At 38.6% G+C, this 22,365-nt stretch overlaps 1 protein-coding gene across 5 annotated transcripts in view; it reads left to right on the plus strand.

Annotated features, from left to right (window-relative positions):
- LOC123761011 (protein amalgam) overlaps positions 1 to 22,365 on the plus strand; it is a 185,861-nt gene that overhangs the window by 162,579 nt on the left and 917 nt on the right. For 4 of the 5 annotated variants that reach the window (XM_069339333.1, XM_069339328.1, XM_069339330.1 and 1 more), the window contains one exon: positions 8,874 to 9,084. The exons of the other annotated variant lie outside the window; for it this stretch is intronic. In XM_069339333.1, the coding sequence (XP_069195434.1) occupies positions 8,874 to 9,084 (211 nt within the window). The remainder of the gene's footprint in view (positions 1 to 8,873; positions 9,085 to 22,365) is intronic. 5 annotated transcript variants of the gene reach the window in all.

The raw sequence follows: 22,365 nt of genomic DNA on the forward strand, positions 1-22,365 counted from the left end.
AACAATCCAGTGTGATGCGACGGTTGTCCAGTTAATTTTAAAAATCCCGCGTGAGGCGTCGGGGGTTCTAGGTAAATTTTTCAGAGTTAAATACCAAAAATTTTCAAAGACCATTTTCGGATAGTGTTCATAATCGTTTGTTAAGAGTTCTTATGGGAGAGAATAATTTCATAGAAGTCGTAGACCATTCTTATAGAAAAGTCAGGGCAAAGTCCACTTCCTTCCTACTGAGAATAAACTCTATGGTCTTTTTTTTTTGGAGGGGGGAAACTCACTCATTTGGAGTTAAAGAGTTCTTGTGAGAGAGATTCAAAATTTTCGTTCAGTTTTATGAAAATATTTCAAATTTTATATGATCATAGAAATTTATTTACGAGTTAAAGACTGAAATTATTCAAAAGACCACTTCAGTGAATATTGCCATAGAAGTTTTGTTAAGGAAAATAGACATCTTAGCAGTACGGGTTAGTTTTATACCCATTCACAGCTATTTCACCTGTAAAAAGACCGAAAATTATCCAGAGACCATTTGAAGACCAAAATTTATGAAAATTTGCAAAAAGATCATTTTCAGACCAAAAAATAGTCAGAGACCATATAAGACAGAAATGAGACAGAGATTATTTTAGACCCAAATATTGTCAGAGTCCAGTAAAAGACCTAAATTATTCAGAGTCCATATAAAACCAAAATGAGACAGAGAATATTTTAGACTCAAATATTGCCCGAGTCCAGTAAAAGATTGAATTTAGTCAGAGACCAGTAAAGACCAAAAATTAATCAGAGTCCATTTTCAGACCAATTTTCATCAGCGTCCACTTTGAGACCAAAATTCGTTAGAGTTTTAATCCTCCCTGAGTTCTTAAGAGTTTATATGGATGTAATTAAGCAGATATTTACTAAAAGTTCATCAGATATAAGCTCTTGGGCCCAGCTCTTTGCATCTATAAGTGTAGTTTCACTACTAACAGCCCAAGTTTAGCCCAGTTTTCGTCATATTTCATACGTAGTAAAATAGATCAAATCAGTTACCAAACTCTAGCTCCTGTCCCCACCTTAACCCCTCTCTCATATCTTCGTTAATACCTATCCAATTTCCCTAAAATTTTAATCAGTCATATTTTAGACATAGTAAATCAAATCAAGTCAGTAAGCAAGTTCTAGCTTCTGTTCCCACCTTACTTTATCCCTGTAACTTCGTTACTATCAGTCCAATCCCCCTGAAATTTTAAACAGTAATATTTCAAAGGTATTAAATAAAAACAAAGCAGTTACCGAACTCTAGCTCTCGTCCCCCCCCCCCCTTAGCTCATATGTAAAAGTTCTTCATTATAAGACCAAATCTCCTGAGATTTAAGCTCATCTTATTTCTAATGTATTAAAATAAATCAAGACATCAACAGAGCTTCAACTCTCTATCTCCGCCTTAGATCATCAAACATAAATATTTCAGATCAAGACGCTCTCAAGTCTATCAAAGAAAACATCCTATCCTTTAATATCCTTTTTTACTACGCTATGTTAATAATCACTAACAAGCTAATATTCACACAGTAATTAAAATCACACTGTCAGATGGCACCTTACCCTCATTACCCTTTGTTTACTCAGCTATATCATAATCACACAGTCTAATCACACCTTAACTTTTCCCCCCCTTACCTTCCCATCCCTTACCTCCCCAACCCCCGCCTCTATCCTTCCCCCTATCTTCCCTTCCCCATTCCCCTTATCACCCCATACCTTTTACCTTCCTCCATTTACCTTCCCCCCATACTTTCTCCTCCCTTACCTCCTCCTTCATCTCGCCCATTCCCCATCTTATCCAAACCTTCAGTAATCGTACTGTATTTGAATATCCTCTCCAATTTGTCTATGTTTTTTGGCATATTCTTCATGCTCATTGTGTTCTTTAACATGTTTTCATGTTCATCTCATGTTCTCTGTAGAACTTTTATACTCAATATTTATGTCCTATGCAAGTTCATATTCCCCCCCTCCCATGTTCACTGTGTTCATCAGCATTTCTTAGATGTTTTCTATGTTTTCATGTTCATCTCGTGTTCTCTGTACAACTTTTTATACCCATTATTCATGTTCCCCACAAGTTCACTGTGTTCATCAGCTTTTTTATATATGTTCTATATTATGTTCTCATAATGTTCTTAGTATGTTCTCTATGTTCTTTGTCATGTTCCTCGTATGTTCACTGTGTTCATTCCTTATATATTCTTCACTTTTCATGTTCTTTGTTTCTTATAAACCAATTATTTTTTCCGTTCAGTTACTAGTTCTTTTGTCAGATATTATCAACAGCATTACAGTTCCCCCAACAAATTTAGTCAGTCCCCAGACTGACCCAGTTTTAGACCCAATTTTATCTGAAAAACTACGTCAATGTTTATCAACTTAATCAATATTAACAACCTTATCAACTCTTTATCAACTTAATGTTTCCTACCGACACGGTTCTTAAACAAATCTGCACTTTATTCAGTACTGTTCCCAAGACATTCTTTTCTTAACGTTCCTTAACTAAACTCATTCGTCAATCAACTAAAATAATAGTCACTGTCATCATTTCTTAACTAAACTAATTAACCAATCAACTGAAAAGTGACATGTTCATCATGTTTTCTTGTCTTAACTGAAATAACACTTCTCTTAGCTGAAAATTGTCAAGTTTAGGTTCGTTCAACACTGTTCTGAACTCAAATTATTCGTCAATCAACTGAAAATAGTTAAAGAAATCTTCCAACACTCTTTATAACTAACTTTATACATCGTCAATCAACTTAAAATAGTCACGTTCATAACTTTTTAACTAAAAGTATTCGTCAATCAACTAAAAAATAGTCATGTTCTTCATTTTTTATCTAAAATAACACTTCGCTCAACTGAAAAATAGCTATGTTCATCATCTTTTCTTGTCGTTGTTTAACTGAAAATGATTTTTCCCTCATCTAAAAATAGTCAAGTGTAGCTTTCGTTCAATACTTTCTTAACAGTATACTTCGTGGAGAACAAAAATAGTCAAAGGGATTCTTTCATCACCGTTGTTAACTAACATTATACTTCGTGGAGTGAGAAATATAGTCAAAGACACACTCAGAGACATCAAAAACACTCTTTGAGACATCAAAGACACACTTAAGGACATCAAAGACACAGTCAGAGACACCAAACTTACTCTTCAAGACGTCAAAGACACACTTAAAGACATAAATGAAACACTCAAAGACATAAATGAAACACTCAAAGACATAAATGAAACACTCAAAGACATAAATGAAACACTCAAAGGCACAATCAAAGATGTCAATAACACTCTTCGAGACATCAAAGACACTCTTTGAGATATCAAGGACACATTCAGAGACATTAGTAACGAACTCAAAGACGTCAAAGACACTCTCAAAGACATCAATAGTGCACTCAAAGACATCAAAATACTACTCGTGTCCTCAAAAGTTATTCTCAGAGTCATCAACAGTTATTCTCTGAACCATCAAAAGTTAATCTCAGTCATCAAAGTTATTCTCAAAGTCACCTTCGTTCATCAGAGAAGCTTTCTAAAACTTCAAAACTATACTCAGAACCATCAAAAGTTAATCTCAGTCTCAGTCATCAAAATTATTTTCAGAGACATCAAATGTTAATCTCAGAGACATCAAAAGTTATTCTCAGTCATCAAAGTTATTCTCTAGGTCACCTTCGTGCATAAAAGCTATTCTCTAACACACCTTCGTTCATCAAAGAAACTCTCCTTCGTTCATCAAAGAAACTCTCCTTCGTTCATCAAAGAAACTCTCCTTCGTTCATCAAAGAAAGTCTCCTTCGTTCATCAAAGTTGTTCTCTAAGACATCAATGTTGTTATCTAAGACATCTTCAGGCATTCAATAACACTCTCAACTGTACAATTGTTTTCTTCCGTTCAGTAACGAGTTCAACTTTTCATATCAAACTTTCAGTTCTGTTAATAATTATTCTGTTAAAATATATTTTCTTAGCCACTTTACCTTAAAACTTTTCTCTGAACATCACTGCATAACCCTATCTAACCAATCCTCCCCCACCTAATGGTACTTACATAACATAACTTATCAACCCAACCTAACTTGCTCATACATACATATCTTTACTTGCCTAAACTAACCTAACTTAACTTAACTAACCTAACCTAACCTAACCTAACTAACCTAACCTAACTTAACTCACCTAACCTACCCTAGACTAATTTAATTAACCATATATAACCTAACTTACCTAATCTAACCTAACACAACTTACCTAACATAACATAACCTAACCAAACTTACTTAACATAACTTTGCTTACATAACCTATCCTAACTTAATGTAACTTACCTAACCTAACTTAACTTACATACCATATCCTTACTTAACTAAACCTAACTTACATAGCCTAACCTGACTTAACTAAACTTAACGTACCTAACCAAACGTAACATAACTTACCTAACCTAACCTAACCTAACCCTACCTTACATAACCTAACCTAACTTAACTAATCTAACCTTTCCTAAATTAAGTAATCTAACCTTTCCTAACTTAACTAATCTAACCTTAACTGACATAACCTAACCTAACCTTTACTTAGCCTATACTTGCTTATACATTTCACCCCTTTAACCTAACTTCTTGTCATCTTAGTGTATTTATAAGGTTTATATAATTTGTTCTTATTCTTCGACTTTTAACCTAACCTTTCAGATGTAGTTTCATGTGTTGGACACATATTATTGAATATATTATCCTTAACCTAACCTTACAGATACAGTTTTTGTTTCTCCTTTTTGTATATTTTCAGTTGAGTTTGGTTAAGTTAGGTTAGGTAAGTTACATTAAGTTAGGTTAGGGTATGTAAGTTAGGTTAGGGGCATGTAAGTTAGGTTAGGTAAGTTATACTAAGTTAGGTTAGGTAAGGTATACTAAGTTAGGTTAGGTAAGTTATACTAAGTTAGGTTAGGTTATGTCAGTTAAGTTTAGTTAAGTTAGGTAAGTTATGTTAAATTAGGTTAGGTTAGGTTATGTAAGTTAAGTTAGGTTAGGTAAGTTATGCTAAGTTAGGTTAGGTTAGGTTATGTCAGGTAAGTTATGTTAGGTTAGGTTACATTAAGTTAGGTTATGTAAGTTAAGTTTCATTAGGTTATGTTAGGTTAGGTAAGTTGCATTAAGTTAGGTTAGGTTAGGTTAAGTTTGGTTGGGTTAGGTAAATTATGTTAGGTTAGGTTAGGTATGTTAAGTTAGGATAGGTCAGTTACGTTAGGTTAGGATTGGTAAGTTACATTAGGTTAGGTTAGGTTATGTAAGTTAGGTTAGGTTAGGTTAATTAAGTTAGGTTAGGGTAGGTTAGTTAAGTTAGGTTAACTTAGGTTAGTTAAGTTAGGAAATGTTAGGTTAGTGAAGTTAGGTTAGGTTATGTAAGGTAGGGTTAGGTTAGGTTAAATTAGGTTGGGTTAGGTATGTTAGGTTAGGTTAGGTACGTTAGGTTTAGTTATGTAAGTTAAGTTAGGTTAGGTTAGGTAAGATAGATTATGTTTGATTAATTAAGTTAGGTTATGGGAGCCGGTCGGCCGAGTGGACAGCACGCTGGTCTTGTGATTCTGTGGTCCCGGGTTCGATCCCGGGCGCCGGCGAGAAACAATGGGCAGAGTTTCTTTCACCCTATGCCCCTGTTACCTAGCAGTAAAATAGGTACCTGGGTGTTAGTCAGCTGTCACGGGCTGCTTCCTGGGGGTGGAGGCCTGGTCGAGGACCGGGCCGCGGGGACACTAAAGCCCCGAAATCATCTCAAGATAACCTCAAGAAGATGGTAGGTTAGGTTAGTTAAGTTAGATTAGGTTAGGTTAGTTGGGTTAGGTTAGGTTAGTTAAGTTAGGTTTGGTAAGTTACATTAAGTTTGGATATATTAGGTTAGGTTAGATATGTTAGGTTAGGTTAGATATGTTAGGTTAGGTTATGTAAGTTAAATTTAGTTAAGTTAGGTTAGTTTAGGCAAGTAAAGATATGTATGTAGTATGAATGAGCAAGTTAGGTTGGGTTGATAAGTTGTGTTATGTAAGTTACATTAGGTGGGGAGGATTGGTTAGATAGGGTTATGCAGTGATGTTCAGAGAAAAGTTTTAAGGTAAAGTGGCTAAGAAAATTTATTTTAACAGAATAATTATTAACAGAACTGAAAGTTTGATATGAAAAGTTGAACTCGTTACTGAACGGAAGAAAACAATTGTACATTTGAGAGTGTTATTGAATGCCTGAAGATGTCTTAGATAACAACATTAATCTCTTAGAGAACAACTTTGATGAACGAAGGAGAGTTTCTTTGATGAACGAAGGTGACTTTCTTTCATGAACGAAGGAGAGTTTCTTTGATGAACGAAGGAGAGTTTTTTTGATGAACGAAGGTGTGTTAGAGAATAGCTTTTATGCACGAAGGAGACTTAGAGAATAACTTTGACGACTGAGAATAACTTTTGATGTCTCTGAGATTAACATTTGATGCCTCTGAGAATAACTTTGATGACTGAGACTGAGATTAACTTTTGATGGTTCTGAGAATAACTTTGATGTCTTAGAAAGCTTCTCTGATGAACGAAGATGATTTTGAGAATAACTTTGATGACTGAGATTAACTTTTGATGGTTCTGAGAATAACTGTTGATGACTGAGAATAACTTTTGAGGACATGAGTAGTATTTTGATGTCTTTGAGTGCATTATTGATGTCTCTGAATGTGCCCTTGACGTCTCGAAGAGTGTCTTTGATGTCTTTGATGTCTCAAAGAGTGTTATTGACATCTTTGATTGTGTCTTTGCCTGTGTCTTTGATGTCTTTGCGTGTTTCATTGATGTCTTTGAGTGTGTCTTTGATGTCTTGAAGAGTGTCTTTGATGTCTCAAAGAGTGTCTTTGACGTCTCTGAGTGTGTCCTTGACTATATTTCTCATTCCATGAAGTATAATGTTAGTTAAGAACGGTGTTGAAAGAATTCCTTTGATTATTTTTGTCCTCCACGAAGTATACTGTTAGTTAAGAAAGTATTGAACGAAAGCTACACTTGACTATTTTTAGATGAGGGGAAAAATCATTTTCAGTTAAACAACGACAAGAAAAGATGATGAACATAGCTATTTTTCAGTTGAGTGAATTGTTATTTTAGATAAAAAAATGCTGAACATGACAATTTTTTAGTTGAGTTGAGTGATTTAGTTGAATACTTTTAATTAAAAAATTATGAACGTGACTATTTTAAGCTGATTGGCAGTGGATAAAGTTAGTTATGAACAATGTTGGAAGATTTCCTTTAACTATTTTCAGTTGATTGACGAATAATTTGAGTTCAGAACAGTGTTGAACGAAGCTAAACTTAAAAATTTTCAAGTAAGAAAAGTGTTATTTTAGTTAAAAAAAGACAAGAAAACATGATGAACATGTCTATTTTCAGTTGATTGGATAATTAGTTTAGTTAAAAAATGATGACAGTGACTATTATTTTAGTTGATTGACGAATGAGTTTAGTTAAGGAACGTTAAGAAAAGAATGTCTTGGGAACAGTACTGAATAAAATGCAGATTTGTTTAAGAATCGTGTCGGTAAGAAATATTAAGTTGATAAAGAGTTGATAAAGTTGTTAAAGTTGATAAAGTTGATAAACATTGACGTAGTTTTTCAGATAAAACTGGGTAAATGACTGACTAAATTTGTTGGGGGAACTGTAATGCTGTTGATAATATCTGACAAAAGAACTAGTTACTGAATGGAAGAAATAATTGGTTTATAAGAAACAAAGAACATGAAAAGTGAAGAAAGAACATAGACAAAGATCATAGAGAACATGCTAAGAACATTATGAGTACATGATAAAGAACATAGAAAACATGTAAGAAAAGCTGATGAACACAGTGAACTTGTGGGGAACATGAATAATGGGTATAAAAAGTTGTACAGAGAACACGAGATGAACATGAAAACATGATAAAGAAAACAGTGGACATGGAGAATATGACAAAAACATAGAAAAAATGGAGAGGATATACAAATAAAGTACGATTACTGAAGGTTTGGATAAGATGGGGAATGGGCGAGATGAAGGGGGAGGTAAGGGAGGAGAAGGTAAGGGGAAGGTAAATGGAGGAAGGTAAAAGGTATGGGGTGATAAGGGGAATGGGGAAGGGAAGATAGGGGGAAGGATAGAGGCAGGGGTGGGGGGAGGTAAGGGATAGGAAGGTAAGGGGGGGGAAAAGTTAAGGTGTGATTAGACTGTGTGATTATGATATAGCTGAGTAAACAAAGGGTAATGAGGGTAAGGTGCCATCTGACAGTGTGATTATAATTACTGTGTGAATATTAGCTTGTTACTGATTATTAACATAGCGTAGTAAAAAAGGGTATTAAAGGACAGAATGTTTACTAAACATCCAGTAAAGTAAACATCATAAAGGGTGTTTACTTTACTGTTTTACTAAAGCAAAACTAAGACCGTAGAGTTTATTCTCAGTAAGAAGGAAGCGGAATTTGCCTTGACTTTTCTATAAGAAACTTTTATGAAATTATTTTCTCCCATAAGAACTCTTAACAAACTTTTATGAACACTATCCGAAAATTGTCTTTGAAAATTTTCGGTATTTAACTCTGAAAAATTTACCTGGAACCCCCGACACCTCACACAGGATTTTTAAAATTAACTGGAAAACCGTCGCCTCACACAGGATTTTTGTCTAAAAAAAAAAATCCCGTTTAAGGCGTCATCCCCACTACTCATGCGTGGTCGTGAAATAACTTCACCCCTGCTTCTTTATGTTGTTGAGTCCAGTGGAGAGTAAGTGGAGTTGTGGTGGTGTCGTGTTGACAGAGCAACCAGACTGTGGTGAGGGCTGGGCCGTGGGAGACTGTAGGTAGGCGGGTGGAGGGTGTGGCAGGGCCCCACACCCCCACCACACACACCATGCACCACACCCTGGAGGGCCTGCAGCTCGCCTCCCAGTACGAGGCTCTCATCCTCGTCAGCAACAAGTACGGCTGGTCCGAGGAGTCTCCTCACTTCTACTTCTCTACCCAGGAAGGTAGGAATACTTCTAGTAGAGCGGGAAGGTTAGTAGAGAGGGAAGGCTAGTAGAGGGGGGAAGGTTAGTAGAGAGGGAAGGCTAGTAGAGCGGGAAAGCTAGTAGAGCGAGAAGGCTAGAATAAAGGGAAGAGGCACACTTGCTATAATTATAAAGTTCAGGATCAAAACTAAGTTAAAAATCAAACATGATAATAGTACAAATGTTAACAATAACTCGTTTAATGGGGAAAATGTATCATAATAAATGTATGAAGAGTCATAATATGCCTCAAAATATAATAACCACATCTGCCAGTAAGTATTCAATAAGTGTCTTGTTCTAAATGCTTAACCTCACCTACTCGCCTGACGAGCCAATGTAAACCAAGGTGCAATAATTCACTATAAATGTATATATATACTGTGTTTGTAGGGGCCCTGAACCTCAAAGGATCCCTACAAATATTCACATATTGTCTCCTACCACCCCCTATATATGGTTTTCTCCTACCACCGTCTATATATTGTCTTCTATCACCCCACTATATGTTATGTATTTTGTCATTTAATTTTTTTTTAAAGTTCATTACACAAAAAGGGTTACAACATTGGTTACATGCAGGGTACAAGGCTACTTGTCACAGGTTGTAAACTTCCTCCAGCTCCTCAGGTGGCGGGCAGGAACCATTTATAAAGTGAGCATTTCCTTTCTGGATCGCCACACTAAGACACTGAAAGAGGAAGCTGGCGGCTCTAGGGTCTCTTGTGGGCATTAACCTATATAAATACATATGGCAAAATCTTACTGAAGCGACCATACGAGTCATAAATACTCATACTCCGCCCAAGTAAAACAGAAACAACACTTAGTGGGCCAGCCAGAGACTTAGCGCCTGCGCAAGAATCTACCTGCAAAAAAAAAGTAAAAAAAAATTAACCTTTACGTAGAAAGATTGGTCAGGTGTAGTGGGCATGGCGTTCAGGACAGTGACGTCATCGTTGGCATCTTCCACGCTTGCTCGCACTCACTCACTCTCATGGTGGGTAGAGTGAATAGTTCCGTTATTTGAGTAGTTACGGTGGGTTCAACTTTTATGTGAAGGGCTTCAAGAATTTGTAATGTTCTTACATCTTGGGTTTTGTCCAATAAACAAGTGTTTTTATTGAACATTTCTCTTGTTAGTGTGATGTGTCTTACGTGATGTTTAGAGGCATCTGATGACAGGTCAAACGCCTCGTCAGCTTGGTCGACGTCACACCCATGTACTTAGAGTGAAGGTTACATCTTCGTGCGGTCAGGTGTACATGTATACAGTGGGGCAGGTGTACATATACACCTGTACATAGATATATATATATATATATATATATATATATATATATATATATATATATATATATATATATATATATATATATATATATATATATATATATATATATATATATGTCGTATCTAATAGCCAGAACGCACTTCTCTGCCTACTATGCAAGGCCCGATTTGCCTAATAAGCCAAGTTTTCATGAATTAATTGTTTTTCGACTACCTAACCTACCTAACCAAACCTAACCTAACTTTTTCGGCTACCTAACCTAACCTAACCTAAAAAGATAGGTTAGGTTAGGTTAGGTAGGGTTGGTTAGGTTTGGTCATATATCTACGTTAATTTTAACTCCAATAAAAAAATATTGACCTTATACATAATGAAATGGGTAGCTTTATCATCTCATAAGAAAAAAAATTGAGAAAATATAATAATTCAGGAAAACTTGGCTTATTAGGCAAATCGGGCCTTGCATAGTAGGCCGAGAAGTGCGTTCTGGCTACTAGGTACGACATATATATATATATATATATATATATATATATATATATATATATATATATATATATATATATATATATATATATATATGTCGTACCTAGTAGCCAGAACTCACTTTTTGGCCTACTATTCAAGGCCCGATTTGCTTAATAAGCCAAGTTTTCCTGAATTAATATATTTTTTCTAATTTTTTTCTTATGAAATGATAAAGCTACCCATTTCATTATGTATGAGGTCAATTTTTTTTTATTGGAGTTAAAATTAACGTAGATATATGACCGAACCTAACCAACCCTACCTAACCTAACCTAACCTATCTTTATAGGTTAGGTTTGGTTAGGTAGCCGAAAAAGTTAGGTTAGGTTAGGTTAGGTAGGTTAGGTAGTCGAAAAACAATTAATTCATGAAAACTTGGCTTATTAGGCAAATCGGGCCTTGCATAGTAGGCTGAGAAGTGCGTTCTGGCTACTAGGTACGACATATATATATATATATATATATATATATATATATATATATATATATATATATATATATATATATATATATATATATATATATATATATTTATATATATATATTAGTATATTTTGGTAGCAATCTTTCCTGTAGACATATATTATTAAATATGACCGAAAAAGTAAGATTAATAATTCTAACACGAATTTTCTCAATATTTCTTATATTTCTTTTCACTGTTGATGGTAATTGAAAAATCAATTCTCCAAAATTCATTTTTATTTCTAGTCTGACGCGACACTTGAACGCATTTCGTAATAACTTATTACATTTTCAAAGACTTTAGTTTACACACACACAACTATAACTAAACAGAGTTTAAACAGCTTCGATTTTATACCTGCATTTGGGTAACGTGATATGTTACAACAGTTTTGGATAAGGTGAAAACAAACTTTCAACACAAGACAGAACACGAAACAATGGGTATAATATTTTGTAAGTTACAGGAAAGAATGGAAGTAACTGCAAAGGGCCTATTGGCCCATATTTCTTGATGCTTCTATATTGGTGCGGAGTCTTGAAGTGGGTAGAATATACTTGTGCATTAATTGGCTGTTGATTGCTGGTGTCGACTTCTTAATGTGTAGTGCCTCGCAGATATCAAGCCGCCTGCTATCACTGTATCTATCGATGATTTCCGTATATTTTGTTAAGACTTCTCTGGTGATGGTCTGCTTGTGGGAAGAGATTATAAGTTCCTTAATGGAGCCCTGTTGCTTATGCATCGTTAATCGCCTGACGCATTCAAGTGTCTCGTCAGACTAGAAACAAAAATGAATTTTGGAGAATTGATTTTTCAATTACCATCAACAGTGAAAAGAAATATAAGAAATATTGAGAAAGTTCGTGTTAGAATTATTAATCTTACTTTTTCGGTCATATATAAAATATATATATATATATATATATATATATATATATATATATATATATATATATATATATATATATATATATATATATATATATATATATATATATGACAATGTCAGACCACGGAGGAAAAATGAAACAGGAAATTTCCTTAAGTACTTTCGTATATTAAATACATCTTCAGAAGGTCCTTCAGAAGGACCTTCTGAAGATGTATTTAATATACGAAAGTACTTAAGGAAATTTCCTGTTTCATTTTTCCTCCGTGGTCTGACATTGTCACATTCTTAATCACGTGTTTATTTTCGTGATATACACACACACACATATATATATATATATATATATATATATATATATATATATATATATATATATATATATATATATATATATATATATATATATATATATATATATATGTATATATTATTAAATATGACCGAAAAAGTAAGATTAATAATTCTAACACGAATTTTCTCAATCTTTCGTACATTTTTTTTCACTGTTGGAGGTAAATCAAAAATCAATTCTCCAAAATTCATTTTTATCCGTACCCGCATAGAACAACACCTCGACATCCTCACAGACCAACATCACCTCAGCACTGAAACAAGGATTATCAAGAAACTAACAACATTATATGGATTACCTATGGCAATTCCACGACCAAGAGATGGCTTCCTGAACCTTGCAGGAATTAACCTCACTGAGGACCAAGTCACTCTCCTAAATCTGGGCATAAACTGTCATGTTTTGTCCAGACCGAGTGAGATGGCCCGGAAAGTAGAGTTGGAAATTCTGTTGGACGACATATTCGACCTCGAGACACAAAAGAAGGTCACTACCAAAGATACCTTACAAGCAGAACTTATTGCAGAAGGAGGAAAGAATCGAGGCAATTACAGAAGCACCATACTGTCCCCCGAGCTCAAAGCGGCAGCTAAAAGCCTTCGTGAGAACAAGGAGATAGTTGTCAGGAGAGGTGACAAGTCGCCAATATATGTCATTCTTAAAAAAGACGAATATCTGGCGAAAATGAACATCATACTCTCTGACCAAACTAAGTTCCAAAGGGTAACGAAGGACACTACAGCCGAATTAAAAGCAAAGGTCAACAAACTGATCGAAACTGTGAACGCCAAGAAATCCGGACTCCACCTGCCAAAGATCATTGGGGAATATAAACCTGGATATGCGTATGGAAATGTCAAGACACACAAGCCTGGAAACCCACTTCGGCCAATCATTAGCCAGATACCCACACCCACGTACAGACTAGCGAAGCGACTCAACGGCCTGCTGACTCCTTATGTTCCCTGCGCCTTCAGCCTGAAGTCTCCAAAGGAATTTGTTGACTTACTGCGGGGCACACGGGCCACAGGGATAAGAGCCTCGTTGGACGTAGAATCGCTGTTCACCAACGTACCTGTGGACGAGACAATCGGGATGATAGCCGACAGAGTGTATCGTGATCCAGCCTGTACTCCTCTTGACATACCAGAAAATATTCTGAGGAAACTACTCCAAGCTTGTACTAAAGAGGCACCCTTCTTAAGCCCGGATGGGCACATGTATAAGCAAGTAGATGGGGTCGCCAAGGGTTCTCCCCTAGGTGTCCTGTTTGCAAACTTCTACATGGGTACCATCGAGCAAAAAGTCTTAGTCGACATGAACTTGAAACCGGCCATATACTGCAGGTATGTTGACGACATTTTTACACAGGTACCTGATGTCAGACATCTGCAGGAGCTGAAGGAGGCATTTGAGCAGAGTTCCGTGCTGCGTTTCACTTACGAGATGGAAAAGGATGGGAAGCTGCCCTTTCTAGATGTAACAGTCATGGAAAAGAGCGGAGGTTTCCACACTGCAGTCTACATTAAGGAAACGAGCATAGGAATGTACCTAAATGCCAACAGCGACTGCCCAGACAGATACAAGAGGAGTGTTGTTAACGCATATGTCGACCGTGCTCTCAGCCACAGCTCAGAATGGAAGCAAGTCGACGAAGAACTCTGTAGGGTAAGACAGGTCCTAGCCAACAACGGCTTCTCCAATGGTTTCGTCGAAGACATCATAAGAAGGAAAGTGAAATGCCATGCAACCTCTGAAGAGACAACTAACACAACACCTATACCCCCTATTAGACTATTTTACAGGAACTTCTTTTCCACAGCTCATAAAACGGAGGAAAGGGTCCTGAAAGATATTGTTAATAGAAACGTTATCCCTACAGACAAAAATCAAAGGATACAACTGACGATTTACTATAAAACCAGAAAAACGGCCAGCCTACTCATGAGAAACTCTCCAGACACAAAGCAGAACGCTTTAAAAGAGACCAACGTCGTCTATGCCTTCAAATGCCCTCTTGGGGACTGTAAGCTCAAAAAAACCCAGTATATAGGCAAGACAACAACATCTCTTTCTAGGCATTTACGATGCATAAGCAACAGGGCTCCATTAAGGAACATATAATCTCTTCCCACAACCAAACCATCGCCAGAGAAATCCTAGTAAACAACACAGAAATCATCGATAGATACAGCGATAGCAGGCGGCTTGACGTTTGCGAGGCACTACACATTAAAAAGTCAACACCAGCAATCAGCAGCCAATTTATGCACAACTATATTCTACCCACCTCAAGACTCCGCTCCAATATAGAAGCATCAAGAAATATGGACCACTAGGCTTTCTACAATCACTTCCATTCAATACCCATTGTTTCGTGTTCTGTCTTGTGTTGATGAAATTATTACCCTATTAAATACCACCTCACCCCATCCACCTCACTCAAATGTAGATATAAACAAATCGGAGATGTGTAAGTTCTATTCAGTTGTGTATGTGTAAACTAAAGTCTTTGAAAATGTAATAAGTTTTACGAAACGCGCTCAAGTGTCACATCAGACTAGAAATAAAAATGAATTTTGGAGAATTGGTTTTTGAATTACCACCAACAGTGAAAAGAAATGTACGAAAGATCGAGAAAATTCGTGTTAGTATTATTAATCTTACTTTTTCGGTCATATTTAATAATATATATATATATATATATATATATATATATATATATATATATATATATATATATATATATATATATATATATATATATGTCGTACCTAGTAGCCAGAACGCACTTCTCGGCCTACTATGCAAGGCCTGATTTGCCTAATAAGCCAAGTTTTCCTGAATTAATATATTTTCTCTAATTTTTTTCTTATGAAATGATAAAGCTACCCATTTCATTATGTATGAGGTCAATTTTTTTTATTAGAGTTAAAATTAACGTAGATATATGACCGAACCTAACCAACCCTACCTAACCTAACCTAATCTATCTTTATAGGTTAGGTTTGGTTAGGTAGCCGAAAAAGCTAGGTTAGGTTAGGTTAGGTAGGTTAGGTAGTCCAAAAACAATTAATTCATGAAAACTTGGCTTATTAGGCAAATCAGGCCTTGCATAGTAGGCTGAGAAGTGCGTTCTGGCTACTAGGTACGACATATATATATATATATATATATATATATATATATATATATATATATATATATATATATATATATATATATATATATATATATATTTCTGTAGGTAATCCAGCCTATAGCTGTAACTCTCGGTAAACTTCAGTATAGGTATTCCTTGGCATAGAAATGGCACTCAATCACCCACCTTTCACTGCATCTTGCACGCTAATGACAATTAAGCACTCTACCAAATTCCTACAAGTAGTCAACAAGACCTTTCTTCCCACATCTGCAAGTTCACTACCCTGAACGTCTTCAGGTTCTTCCAGGTTTCTCTACCAGGATCCTCTGTAGCTCTTCCAGGATGCTGCACCACGAAGTTCTCCTTGGACTCCAGTGTACTCCACTACCGTTTCCACAGAAACATGTGAGACTTCACTGCTCCTCTTCTCACAGTATGAGGTCCAATTTCTCACTATGGGGCTTCGTCTTCCACAGAGTACAACATCTACCCCTACAGGCTTGAAGTTCCAATCATCAACTTCTTCTCTGGCCTCGAGTACTCACATCAACTTCTTCCTCAGGACAAACCTACAACCCATTTACATGCCAATAAAAATGTTTCCTTATAAACACAAACAAAATAAACAACACAATTAATGTTTCCACCCAACATCTCTCTTCTTTCTACATGCTGTGAGGACGGACTCCTCCACCCAGGATGAATCCATCTTCCGCCTCCCGCTGGGTGGTTCCTCTGCCTGCCACTGCCAGGCAGCCTTACTGTCAGGAGCTAGGTCTCCTCAGTCACCTACCAGCGCTTGGAGGGGACGCATGTCGCTCCTCCCTCCCTACTCACTTATTCAGGCCTTCTGCCTTATCAAAACATGCCTAACATATCAACAGACACGTGCTACGATCGCTGAGCACACGATCAACTGTAGGCAACCACTATTAAGTAGTTAAATTTGGGCTTACCACAATAAGGTCTCCTGCAGGGCGCTCTCCCTCTCGATGGCGCCTCACCAGGGGGCTCCCACAGCCCATGAAAATGTCTCTGGGCGGCTTCACAACTCTTCTTGCCGTCCAGGACTTGAGATCACACGTTCCCCAGCTTGATTCCACAGCTGGAACGTCTGCACACTTCCTTCCTCTTGAAGGTATATCAACTAGGGGCTCCTCTTTAACAGGAGCTCACACGGAGCGTGGCTTCCCCTCATAATGTCTGGTGCTCAAGTGAGCTTACGCTCCTCTGGAAGCGAGCCTCACGCCTCCTGCAAACTCTCCACATCTTATGACCAGTCATTTACTTATATTCTTGATCAATGCCCATTTGCTTAAACTGTCTGTCAAATTTGACCAATTATTTTACGTATGTATGTTCATGTCTATATTTCTTTGACCTCTTATTTAGGTCAGGCCTGATAGAATAACTCTCAAGGTAGACTCGTTTGTCAGCTACCTCACCTAAATGTACACACCTAAATGTGCTTGCGAGGGTTGAGCTTTGGCTCTTTGGTCCCGTCTCTCAACTTTCAATCAACTGATGTACAGAATCCTGAGCCTACTGGGCTCTATCATATCTTCATTTGAAACTGTGTATGGAGTCAGCCTCCACCACATCATTTCCTATGTTCATACCTGGGATGATAACAATGAGTGTACCTACACATCAACACATGAGTGTATGAGCGTACCTACACATCAACACAGGAGTGTATGAGCGTACCTACACATCAACACAGGAGTGTATGAGCGTACCTACACATCAACACATGAGTGTATGAGTGTACCTACACATCAACACAGGAGTGTATGAGTGTACCTACACATCAACACAGGAGTGTATGAGGGTACCTACACATCAACACAGGAGTGTATGAGCGTACCTACACATCAACACATGAGTGTATGAGTGTACCTACACATCAACACAGGAGTGTATGAGTGTACCTACACATCAACACATGAGTGTATGAGCGTACCTACACATTAACACAGGAGTGTATGAGCGTACCTACACATCAACACAGGAGTGTATGAGCGTACCTACACATCAACACAGGAGTGTATGAGCGTACCTACACATCAACACATGAGTGTATGAGTGTACCTACACATCAACACAAGAGTGTATGAGCGTACCTACACATCAACACATGAGTATATGAGCGTACCTACACATCAACACATGAATGTATGAGCGTACCTACACATCAACACAGGAGTGTATGAGCGTACCTACACATCAACACATGAGTGTATGAGCGTACCTGCACATCAACACAGGAGTGTATGAGCGTACCTACACATCAACACATGAGTGTATGAGTGTACCTACACATCAACACATGAGTGTATGAGCGTACCTACACATCAACACATGAATGTATGAGCGTACCTACACATCAACACATGAGTGTATGAGGGGTACCTACACATCAACACATGAATGTATGAGGGTACCTACACATCAACACAGGAGTGTATGAGCGTACCTACACATCAACACATGAATGTATGAGGGTACCTACACATCAACACAGGAGTGTATGAGGGTACCTACACATCAACACATGAGTGTATGAGCGTACCCACACATCAACACAGGAGTGTATGAGCGTACCCACACATCAACACAGTAGTGTATGAGTGTACCTACACATCAACACATGAGTGTATGAGTGTACCTACACATCAACACATGAGTGTATGAGCGTACCCACATATCAACACAGGAGTGTATGAGCGTACCTACACATCAACACAGGAGTGTATGAGTGTACCTACACATCAACACAGGAGTGTATGAGTGTACCTACACATCAACACAGGAGTGTATGAGTGTACCTACACACCAACACAGGAGTGTATGAGCGTACCCACACATCAACACATGAGTGTATGAGCGTACCCACACATCAACACAGGAGTGTATGAGCGTACCTACACATCAACACAGGAGTGTATGAGTGTACCTACACATCAACACAGGAGTGTATGAGTGTACCTACACATCAACACAGGAGTGTATGAGTGTACCTACACACCAACACAGGAGTGTATGAGCGTACCCACACATCAACACAGGAGTGTATGAGCGTACCTACACATCAACACATGAGTGTATGAGGGTACCTACACATCAACACATGAGTGTACCTACACATCAACACATGAGTGTACCTACACATCAACACAGGAGTGTATGAGCGTACCTACACATCAACACAGGAGTGTATGAGCGTACCCACACATCAACACAGGAGTGTATGAGCGTACCTACACATCAACACAGGAGTGTATGAGTGTACCTACACATCAACACAGGAGTGTATGAGTGTACCTACACATCAACACAGGAGTGTATGAGTGTACCTACACACCAACACAGGAGTGTATGAGCGTACCCACACACCAACACAGGAGTGTATGAGCGTACCCACACATCAACACATGAGTGTATGAGTGTACCTACACACCAACACAGGAGTGTATGAGCGTACCTACACATCAACACAGGAGTGTATGAGCGTACCCACACATCAACACAGGAGTGTATGAGCGTACCTACACATCAACACAGGAGTGTATGAGCGTACCCACACATCAACACAGGAGTGTATGAGCGTACCTACACATCAACACATGAGTGTATGAGCGTACCCACACATCAACACAGGAGTGTATGAGTGTACCTACACATCAACACAGGATGCGAACAAGCCTGAATGGTCCCCAGGACAATATGCAACTGAAAACTCACACCCCAGAAGTGACTCGAACCCATACTCCCAGGAGCCACGCAACTGGTATGTACAAGACGCCTTAATCCACTTGACCATCACGACCGGACATAATGAGGTGATAGCCGAGGCTATATGAACCACCCCACCGCCGGCACTCGGATAGTAATCTTGGGCATAGCATTTTACCAAATCACCTCATTCTTTGGGGCACACGTGAGGAACACAAATGCGAACAAGCCTGAATGGTCCCCAGGACAATATGCAACTGAAAACTCACACCCCAGAAGTGACTCGAACCCATACTCCCAGGAGCCACGCAACTGGTATGTACAAGACGCCTTAACACAGGATCAACAACCTTAATCAACACAGGAGTGTATGAGGGTACCTACACATCAACACATGAGTGTACCTACACACCAACACAGGAATGTACCCACACATCAACACATGAGTGTACCTACACATCAACACAGGAGTGTATGAGGGTACCTACACATCAACACATGAGTGTACCTACACACCAACACAGGAGTGTACCCACACATCAACACATGAGTGTACCTACACATCAACACAGGAGTGTACCTACACATCAACACAGGAGTGTACCCACACATCAACACATGAGTGTACCTACACATCAACACAGGAGTGTACCTACACATCAACACAGGAGTGTATGAGCGTACCTACACATCAACACAGTAGTGTATGAGTGTACCTACACATCAACACAGGAGTGCATGAGTGTACCCACACATCAACACATGAGTGTACCTACACATCAACACAGGAGTGTACCTACACATCAACACAGGAGTGTACCTACACATCAACACAGGAGTGTACCTACACATCAACACAGGAGTGTACCTACACATCAACACAGGAGTGTACCTACACACCAACACAGAAGTGTACCTACACATCAACACAGGAGTGTACCTACACATCAACACATGAGTGTACCTACACATCAACACAGGAGTGTACCTACACATCAACACAGGAGTGTACCTACACATCAACACATGAGCGTACCTACACATCAACACATGAGTGTACCTACACATCAACACAGGAGTGTACCTACACATCAACACAGGAGTGTACCTACACATCAACACATGAGTGTACCTACACATCAACACAGTAGTGTACCTACACATCAACACAGGAGTGTACCTACACATCAACACATGAGTGTACCTACACATCAACACAGGAGGGTACCTACACATCAACACAGGAGTGTACCTACACATCAACACATGAGCGTACCTACACATCAACACATGAGTGTACCCACACATCAACACATGAGTGTACCTACACATCAACACAGGAGTGTACCTACACATCAACACAGGAGTGTACCTACACATCAACACAGGAGTGTACCTACACATCAACACAGGAGTGTACCTACACATCAACACAGGAGTGTACCTACACACCAACACAGGAGTGTACCTACACATCAACACATGAGCGTACCTACACATCAACACATGAGTGTACCTACACATCAACACAGGAGTGTACCTACACATCAACACAGGAGTGTACCTACACATCAACACATGAGTGTACCTACACATCAACACAGGAGTGTACCTACACATCAACACAGGAGTGTACCTACACATCAACACAGGAGTGTACCTACACATCAACACATGAGTGTACCTACACATCAACACAGGAGTGTACCTACACATCAACACAGGAGTGTACCTACACATCAACACATGAGCGTACCTACACATCAACACATGAGTGTACCCACACATCAACACATGAGTGTACCTACACATCAACACAGGAGTGTACCTACACATCAACACAGGAGTGTACCTACACATCAACACAGGAGTGTACCTACACATCAACACATGAGCGTACCTACACATCAACACATGAGTGTACCCACACATCAACACATGAGTGTACCTACACATCAACACAGGAGTGTACCTACACATCAACACAGGAGTGTACCTACACATCAACACAGGAGTGTACCTACACATCAACACAGGAGTGTACCTACACATCAACACAGAAGTGTACCTACACATCAACACAGTAGTGTACCTACACATAAACACAGTAGTGTACCTACACATCAACACAGGAGTGTACCTACACATCAACACAGGAGTGTACCTACACATCAACACAGGAGTGTACCTACACATCAACACAGGAGTGTACCTACACATCAACACAGGAGTGTACCTACACATCAACACAGGAGTGTACCTACACATCAACACAGGAGTGTACCTACACATCAACACAGTAGTGTACCTACACACCAACACAGGAGTGTACCTACACATCAACACAGGAGTGTACCTACACATCAACACAGGAGTGTACCTACACATCAACACAGGAGTGTACCTACACATCAACACAGGAGTGTACCTACACATCAACACAGGAGTGTACCTACACATCAACACAGGAGTGTACCTACACATCAACACAGGAGTGTACCTACACATCAACACAGGAGTGTACCTACACATCAACACAGGAGTGTACCTACACATCAACACATGAGCGTACCTACACATCAACACAGGAGTGTACCTACACACCAACACAGGAGTGTATGAGTGTACCCACACATCAACACATGAGTGTATGAGCGTACCTACACATCAACACAGGAGTGTATGAGCGTACCCACACATCAACACAGGAGTGTATGAGTGTACCTACACATCAACACAGGAGTGTATGAGGGCACCTACACACCAACACAGGAGTGTACCTACACATCAACACAGGAGTGTACCTACACATCAACACAGGAGTGTACCTACACATCAACACAGG

The sequence above is a fragment of the Procambarus clarkii genome, chromosome 41, assembly GCF_040958095.1.
Source record: "Procambarus clarkii isolate CNS0578487 chromosome 41, FALCON_Pclarkii_2.0, whole genome shotgun sequence".
In the NCBI taxonomy this organism is placed as follows: Eukaryota; Metazoa; Arthropoda; class Malacostraca; order Decapoda; family Cambaridae; genus Procambarus; species Procambarus clarkii.